This window comes from Pararge aegeria, chromosome 19 (assembly GCF_905163445.1).
Source record: "Pararge aegeria chromosome 19, ilParAegt1.1, whole genome shotgun sequence".
Classification (NCBI taxonomy): Eukaryota; Metazoa; Arthropoda; class Insecta; order Lepidoptera; family Nymphalidae; genus Pararge; species Pararge aegeria.
In genome coordinates, this window is record NC_053198.1 from 15,421,041 (window position 1) to 15,429,931 (window position 8,891).

At 35.1% G+C, this 8,891-nt stretch overlaps 1 protein-coding gene across 1 annotated transcript; it reads right to left on the bottom strand.

The window, feature by feature from the left end:
• Window positions 1-5,020: 5,020 nt before the first annotated feature.
• On the bottom strand, window positions 5,021-8,632 carry LOC120632091 (exosome complex component RRP46). Its single transcript, XM_039901879.1, has 5 exons — window positions 8,433-8,632; window positions 7,379-7,505; window positions 6,592-6,700; window positions 5,587-5,785; window positions 5,021-5,252 (listed from the first exon to the last, which is right to left on the bottom strand). Exons 1-5 carry the CDS (start codon window positions 8,527-8,529, stop codon window positions 5,128-5,130), a joined length of 657 nt encoding a protein of 218 aa, XP_039757813.1. The 5' UTR covers window positions 8,530-8,632; the 3' UTR covers window positions 5,021-5,127.
• Between the last annotated feature and the right edge of the window lie 259 nt (window positions 8,633-8,891).

Sequence of the window (8,891 nt, forward strand, 5' to 3'; positions counted from 1 at the left end):
ATATTGTTAGAGTAGGCTTGAAAAATAAACGAGGAAGTATGGAGATACAAGGAAGTAAGGTTATATTTACCACAATATTTTGTACAACGTAAGTTGTTGAAATTCTCAATAATTAACTACTTTAGTCGATAATGACATTAAATTTTTTAACTCGGCATACTTCAATTCATCTACGATTGCTACATTCATACCATACCCTGTGCATCCACCAGCGCCATTGTGGAGGATTTTTGAACTGTTATTTAGCGCATACACTGGACACTTCTTCAACTTTTCTCCCATATAAGATGACTCTCCTTACCTCTACCCTCCATACCGCCATCTTATATGACCTTTCTTTTTGATCTGGGTTCCTGTCATTTTGAATACCTACTCCGACTTATACCGACCACAGATTTCTTCTTTAACCAAATGTACAAACAAAGGCAGATTTGCTAATAGTTAACAACTATCATATCTAGAGTTTTGGCTACGTATAAATCGTTTTCCGGCGATACCCCAATGGGTAGGGCTTTTTAATCCCAGCAAGTGCATCTAACTTTGTTAAGTAATGTGCGTTTTAAGCAATTCAAATATCACTTGCTTCAACGGTGGTTGAACGGCAACGGTTTCTTCATAATGTTCCCAGAGGTGTGTGAAGTCCACCACCGCACTGGGCCAGCGTGAACTACGGCCTTAACCCCTTCTCATTGTGGGAGGACCCAGTGCCCTGTAGTGGGCCGGTATGATCGCTTTTTCAGTTTCTTCTTTTCCTATGCTATCATTTCATTTTGTGGTTTACAAATAAAGTGTAGGTACCTACTTATCCATAAGTAAGTTATAAAAATTCTTATGAAATCAAAAAGTTTATCTAATACCATGTTAAATGGGACCGGAACAATCTTTCTTCTTTATACTTGAGGGATCACTACTGATGAAGCATGGAAAACTGTTTTTAAAAACATTTTTGAAGTGAAACTTCTTAATCGGGGTTGGAAAAAAATTTAGTGTAACATTTTTCAGTTACGCGTCACATTTTTTCGTTACGCGCCGTCTTTTTCTTGTCCCAACCACGGTTGATTCGAGTTATTCGAACTTCAAATGCATTGCAAAATTTAAACGGATGAAGACGTAAGCATATATCATAATACTAATGATGTTGTTAACATTGTAACTTCATCGATAGATTTTTCTGTTGTTGTTGCACTTTATATATCTCCAAATCAGAAGTTGGACGATATTATTAATTTTTTTCTTCCTCCTCCCTCTTCGTGCCTCTTTACTCGGTTGCAATAATGATAAAAAACCGATCTGCATCAGAAAAATCTTTGAAGCTAGTTGAATTTTTGTAAGATTATTTGAATTTTATATATTATTAAAAAAAAGTCCTCAAACATTAACAACAAGATCCGGCACTAAAATTGCTGGAGTTTTTATGGAATGTAAACAATATTTGACGGCCGACTGGCGCAGTGGGCAGCAACCCTGCTTTCTGAGTCCAAGGCCGTGGGTTCGATTCCCACAACGGGAAAATGTTTGTGTGATATGTATATTATAAGTATTTTATTTATATTACCAATTCATAAAAATATTCTTCAGTCATCTTAGTAAGCATAAAACAAGCTTACTTTAGGGCTAGATGGCGATGTGTGTATTGTCGTAGTATATTTATTTATTTATATTTCAAAATTCTGTAATAATCTTAGTAGTAATAAAGTAAAATGACATAATTGTATTATTTGCATTCATGTCCATGATAATAAAAGCCTTTTGTTAAACGTTATCTAATTGAACTTTATTTAACCAGTTTCTGTAAAGTTGCAGTAGATCATTTTTCGAAAAATAAGAAGTCTTTAAGAAGTTTCACTTTTTACGTGTGTACACTAGTACACGCACACATTTTTTTTTTTAATTCAATTAAGTTCCATTGTTCAAATACCGAATGCTTTATTGAAGTTGGTTGTGTAATATCTACGGAATGCAGTAAAAGTTACACTATCTGGCGGCCATTTGATCCCCGCAGTTGATTCGTACGGACAATGCCGCTGCGAGTAAATAGAGCAAAAGTGTCGCTCGTGAACGCTTCAGCGACATTTAAATGAGCGGCGTCGCTTTGAGGCCGCCATTTGCATGGGATCGCGTCGATCCGCCATCTTTTGTTCTTTTTTTCGCGCCAATACTTTGCGATTGAGCTGTGAGCACACCTATACCCCTCCTACAAGTTACTGTGTCGTGTGGTATTAAAAATTCTGGATCGACTCATTTGAGTTGAGTTTGTTGTGGGCTTCTTCGTAAACCAGGGCGCGTTTGGAACCATCGTAGCTTTAGTTTTAAGTTTACGAATGTAGTTATCGCCATCATTACTCACTACTATGTACGTTTTGTATGTACTCAACGCATCAAAAGTGCCATCTATGTGCCTATTTGAATAAAGAAATATTTGACTTTGACTGGGTGACTGAAACGCTTTCGCACACAATCGCAATCCATTCGCACACAAGCGTCCTACCTTTCTCGAAAACCTCTCGTTCGAAGGCGCATCTTACGGGGTACCTACGCCTTGTTTTACCGTAGTGTAACTTTTTAAAATAAATATCACTTCAAATATTGTCATCTGCGATAAATATATATAAATAATTTTATCCGTTGTCATTTTATATTGACGATCAAGCTTCTTCAGTTTCACAAAAATTACATAAAAAAATATTGCACTATCCAGTTTCCATTTATTTGCTTCTTTTATTAAGGGTTGCCTAGAGGAGATCGCTTAAAGCGATAAGACCGCCTTTGAGCATTTTTATTTTTAATATTTATTATCTTTATTCCTTAATTGAGTGCAATAAATAATATCTAGGTATCTATCTGAATCCTGTGTGTGGAGACATTATAACATTTTGATTACACACCTACCTCTCTACTCTTTTTAAAAAGTTTGACTGAAATTAATTGTATATTGTGTAGCCTTGTGTACCACCGGCCTTGCAACAAAACGATTTATATTACGCCGTGCCGTGTCCTTTATATTCGGGAGCGGCATCAGCCGATCAGCATCACAAACACGCCGAACAATTACTTTTCTTGTTTATAGTTACTTGCTTAAACGCACGTTTGCGATAAAGATAGAACCGCTAATTAAGTGGGTATAAAGTTTAATTACAAACTAAGTATAGTTGAGGGAGTTTGGTAGTCGCAGCACTTCGGCCAATTTCACAGACTAAGCAACGTTGATCGGAATCGTCAACTCGATGGATGACCGATTTATGATCAAAAAAGTAGTCTTACTTTACTTTAATTTGAACTTCTCATTATTAAATGTTCTCGCTCATTACTATGAATGCTCGCGTTAACACCTGATTGAAATATTTTAAACCATTTGTGCTAAGTGTCTACAAGATCTAAGTATAATACTTCCTTTTACAATCCCATCGTTCGGATGTGCCGCCTTACATCAATCGCCTCGTATCAAGTAACCTTAAACAAATTGAGATTTTTAAGGGGGGATAGGGTTCGAGTCAAATCTCATCTAATTTTAAGTTGGAGAGAGGGGGGTCTGGGAAAATAACACGCATTTTTTTTTCTAATTGAAACAAAACAAAAATTCTATTTTGGTCCATTTCATCTAGATTGTACATGCTTAAGATTTAATTTTAAATGCAATCGTAATACGATTAAGATCACTAATTCGTTTGAAAGAAAATAATTTCATTCATACTTCGACGTTATACATCAACTGACTGTCAGAGCACCGTATTTGTTTTATACCATTTGTTTCTTTCTTTTTACAATAAAAATCCAACGCGTTTACGTTAGAAACCCACATTTTAAAAAATTGGGGGATGGTTGAATAAAATCTCACGACATCTCACCAGGGGGTTAACAGAAAATCTAAAAAACTCCTCACGCTATTTATGGACGCCCCCTTATAATTATATATATATATATATATATTTATATTTTTTTTTTCTTTGTTTACTCTTTGTTGTAACTTTAATTTTATTTCATTTAATTTTTACTTTTTGATTAATTCGAAGTTGTGTACACATACTTTGGGTTAAAGTATGTGTACACATACTTTGGGTTAAAGTATGTGTACACATACTTTGGGTTAAAGCTTTAGAACAAAACTTATTATTATTTATAAATCACATACTTCTACCAAATTACTGGTACTTTCCTTCCTTATATAGTATATAAAAAAAAAAGGAAGTATATGATCTAAACCTAGTAGTTTTCAAAATTTTACTTTGCACCAACTTAGAAATGCATACATTATTTATTTCTTGGTTTTTAGTTGTATAACAAAGTCGGTTTATTTTTGTAATTTTTTTTTATATTTTATTTAATGAAGAGGGCCAAACTACAGTTATAAAATAACTCAGAACAATTTTCATGTGATCGGGACAGATTAAACACACAAATTTAAAAAATTAATATATTCAAATTTTAAGGTTTACTTATTGCTAAATTACAATATATTAGGACAGTTTTGTTCCATTCATGTTTAAGAGGGTTATCACACTGTTATGTTCATCTCATCAACTTAGGTCTTCTCCTAAAATGAGAAGGGGTTAAGTCCGTAGTCCACCATGCTGGCCCAGTGCGGATTGGTGTTCTCCACACACCTTTGAGAACATTATGTAGAACTCTCAGGCATACAGGTTTCCTCACGATGTTTCCCCTCACCTTTGAAGCAAGTGATATTTTAAATACTTAAAACGCACATAACTTAGAAAGGTTAGAGGTAAGCGTGCTGGGATTCGAACTCGAAAGTGAAGTCGAGCTCGTATCACCGCTTCCTATTACGTTATGTGCGTTTTAAGCAATTAAATATCACTTGCTTTCAGTGGCGTGCATAGAGGGTATGCAGATGACATTAAAATGACGAAAATCTCCAGTACGAGTTATAAACATTTAAGGGAAGGCTTTTAATAACTCTTACAAAGCCTATCCTTAAGTTTTTTTAAGTCGTACTGGAGATTTTCTTGATTTTATATCATCTACATACCCTGTGCATACCCTCTATGCACGCCACTGCTTGCTTTAACGTAATGGGTTGATGATGAAAAACAAAGTGATGATGATAAAAAAGTAAAGTTTTTTTTTTTAAATCCAGTCCCAGTGTCTACTGTCAGCGGGACGAGGTTTAGGTCAGATAACGTTGGAGTACTTCTTGACCACATCTCGGTAGAATTGGAACACGAAGTCGCTTGCGAGTCGACACCGCACCAGGGCCTCTTCGTATGTATCCTCACTGAAAGTGCCCTCCGTGAACCCTAGACAAATAATAAATAAATATACTAACGACAATACACACATCTATATCAGCAGAATTTATATCACCGCCGCACCGCGCCGCTGACACTCTATATAGGATGCTTATTAAGCACCTAACTTTTTTTTTTTAAATATTTATTAATTAAGTTGAGTGATCGCCGCTGCTCATAAAAATCTGCAGCACCAGAGTGGCCACCAATGTGTTAACGGTTTTTAAGGAGTTTGTTTATCTGCCCTTTGACCATTAATTTAAGTTTCCTTTTTTTAATTACCAATGAATAGTAGGCACTGGACAGATTAGCTGGAATACTCAGAGATGTGTTAGTAACTCACCAGTAACAAGGTTCTTATCGCGGCTGTCGAAAACGAAGTAGAGTAGAGCCCGCGCGCTCTCTGCTTCCTGTTGCGTGGGCTCGAGCACCAGATCGCCCACCTCGTTCACTGCGCAGCTGACAGCCGCCACCACGTGGCGCATGCCCACGCCGGAGTTGATGAGTGCGAGACACGCGCAGTTCACTGCACACGTCAGTAACTATAAGAGAGTGGATCTTTATCATTATCATCAAGATTCGGTCTGGTGGGAGGCCTTTCTTCGCCCTGACTTGGTACGATGTCGCGTAGAAACCGATATGGGTTTAATATTACTCTCTTTCAGGTTAGATTGCAGTCAATTTCATTTAATTCTTTTCATAAATAAAGACTATAGAGTGAAAAAAAATTAAGCTTAATTTGTGTACTCCGCGAAAAACAGGAGAATATGTATGGTGTTATTTATAATTTATTCAATCCTTATACTCCACACCAAACAGATCCTCGGCAATGTACTCACTACGCACGTTTCGCTTCGAAACCGGAGCTTCTTCAGGAGATGTTGACTTTACATTGAATAATTGTTAAGTCTTTATTATATTATTATTATATTAGATTACACAGCTAAAATAAACCGCGCAGATAAATTCGACCCCGCAAACTTTGTACTATGATATAAACATAGAGTGTATACATAAGGGCTTGGCAAAGCACGCCGCTGAACAGATGGCGGCGGCGGCGTTATGAAAATTATTTATTTACAAAGAAATATGTTTTAATTTTCCCTCTACGCACGTTTCGCTCTGAAACCAAAGCATCCTCAGGAGATGTTGTCTACACTTAGAATGTTTTGAATTCGTTTGTGTGGAAATATAAATGTGCTTTTTTTGATTTAATATTTTTCAGAGTGATTCTTTATGAAATATACTTAAGCATTCTCCTAATATTATTTCGTATTTCTTTTACACGTTGTATAAGTCTAATTAAACTGAGTAATAAATACAATACACAATTAACAAAGTCTCTCACCCCTCCATAGTTTTCCAATTCTTGTATTGTCAAAGTGATGCCAGTGCGAGGATACAGACACCCGAGAATTGCTGTCTCACAAGTGTTTCTAATAACATTCTCTTTGAACCTGGAAAGGTTATATATTGTAATGATTAGAAGTGTAGTTCGCTCTTGTTTTCTGACTGAACCTCAAACCATCAAAACATATTTTATACCCACCATCTGGATATCTAATATAAGGATTTTAAGTAAGCTTACATTTTATAGAAACTTTGAACTTATTGAATGACATCTAAAAGATTTCTTTCGGTAATTTGTTATAAAATAATATACATTTGTCATTGATTGAATTGGTAATTTTATTGTAGCCTAGTAAACTGCACAAGTTTATTTTTGCTATTCTATTATCTTATATTCATATTGTTGGAATGTATGGAATATGTATTATATTTTTATACATATCTTTAATATGTTATGTTTTATATGTACTAATGTTTATTTTATGTTAATTTAGATTAACTCCTAATATTTCTCTAATGTTTGTTGTACCACCCACTAATTTTGTATAGCATTTGGTTGCCTGGAAAAGATCACTATTTATATGAGGCCATTGTATGTATTACCTTATTGTGCTGTTATATTTGTATCTCTGTTGTGTACAATAAAAGTGTATTCATTCATTCATTCATTCATTGTTAGTCCTCATTATATTTTTATGGACATAAATTAATCTTTCATAACGTAAGATAACATCTTGCAACTAAGCAGGTTTTTCATGCAGGGATGTGTATGTAAAATAACAAACCTATCAGCAACTGAGGGTTTACCCTCCTTGCTGCAGAACAGTACTTCAAGGGTGGCTTTCTCTATGTTCTGGCTTGTTGTCTTGATGTCCAGTGGGCCATTTACACTTGCTAACACTACTGTATCACCTGGAAATTCAGAATAGCACCACTACAGAGACCACACTATTTCATAATGATGCTTACTCAGTTAAATGCAGAACTCTGAACTAAATAAGTGGACAAGTGTCGGACTAAAACAGATTTTACTTTGAAGAAATCATGTTAAAAAAACATGTTGCTATAATCTTTAACAATCCAGACAAATACTGTGTAATTTTCGATTACACCATGCAGATCTGTTCTCTACCTAAGCACATACTGCTCAATTAGCACAGGATCCTCAGGAGATGAATGAATGAATGAATGAATACACTTTTATTGTACACCAAAGAAAAAAAGTAGTTACACAGATATAAATACATATCAAGAGAGTACAATTTGGTGGCCTTATCGCTACATAGCAATTTCTTCCAGGCAACCAATGGCGTAAAAGATGAAGAAATGTTTACGTATAATGTATGTTGGAAGAGATGTTTACTTGACAAGTCAAAATACTCTATTATTCTACAAAGAATGGTGATATATATGATTAGAATAGTACTTTTGTGCTGTATAAGTGTGTTGTGTGATGAAGTCAGATCAGAATTCAGTTGACACCACCCCTCCTCTTCCTGCGGGTGTAATATGACGCAACTATAGGATGGTTAAAGGATGACAGCAGTATTCCCTATGCTACTATTACCAAGTATTGCAATCAACAAACCGTCTGCCTAGCATGGTTATTAGGGATAAACATCCCAATTTTAGTCCAGTTGCGGATTAGTTATTATAGTTTTTTGTTGGTAAGGCTATACTAGTTAGTATAGCCTTACCAACAGCCAAAACATTTTATTAAGTTATATGTTCTTAAAAAGTTCGTTTATTTATCCATAGATATAATAGAACGACTTTTGGAAATTGGATTTCCACAAGCAGAAGAAAGAAAACATAATGAGGCGATAACTATAATATTACCTTGTGAGAGAATCGCCGACCCATCAGATTTACTAAGAAAATTTAGTTCGCATTTCAAAGGTTTTAATTTAAAGTCTTGCAAACGTTCAGGTACCATTTTAATAATTATTACAACGGAAATGCGGACAGACCAAAAACTATGAAATTCAAACTTAACTTAAAATACAAACTTAACCTCAAAAATTAACCAAACGTAAACAAGCACCACAGAAAGTTTTTAATTACCTTGCTTTTCGGCTCTCTGTTCTAGGTTTTTTAAGCAAGCAAAAAGTATGACATAAATCCTTATTTTTGATGCTTGCAGGTTTTCGAGTATAAAAACACTGTAACATCAATACGTTAATAATGTTTCTCATCTTAGCAAAAGCAGTTTTGAAAGGTGTAGAAGTGACGACTAATTAGAATCAAATTGTATCGTTTACAGTAGGCTTTAATTGTTTGTATTTCGTTATCGCTGTC

What these genes read in the sequence shown, in the direction of transcription:
- LOC120632091 (XM_039901879.1), bottom strand. Translation starts at nt 8,529, where the DNA reads ATGGTACCTGAACGTTTGCAAGACTTTAAATTAAAACCTTTGAAATGC. An exon ending in GTCGGCGATTCTCTCACAAG is followed by an intron (nt 7,506 to 8,432) that starts GTAATATTATAG and finishes CTGAATTTCCAG; the next exon opens with GTGATACAGTAGTGTTAGCA. An exon ending in AAACCCTCAGTTGCTGATAG is followed by an intron (nt 6,701 to 7,378) that starts GTTTGTTATTTT and finishes TAACCTTTCCAG; the next exon opens with GTTCAAAGAGAATGTTATTA.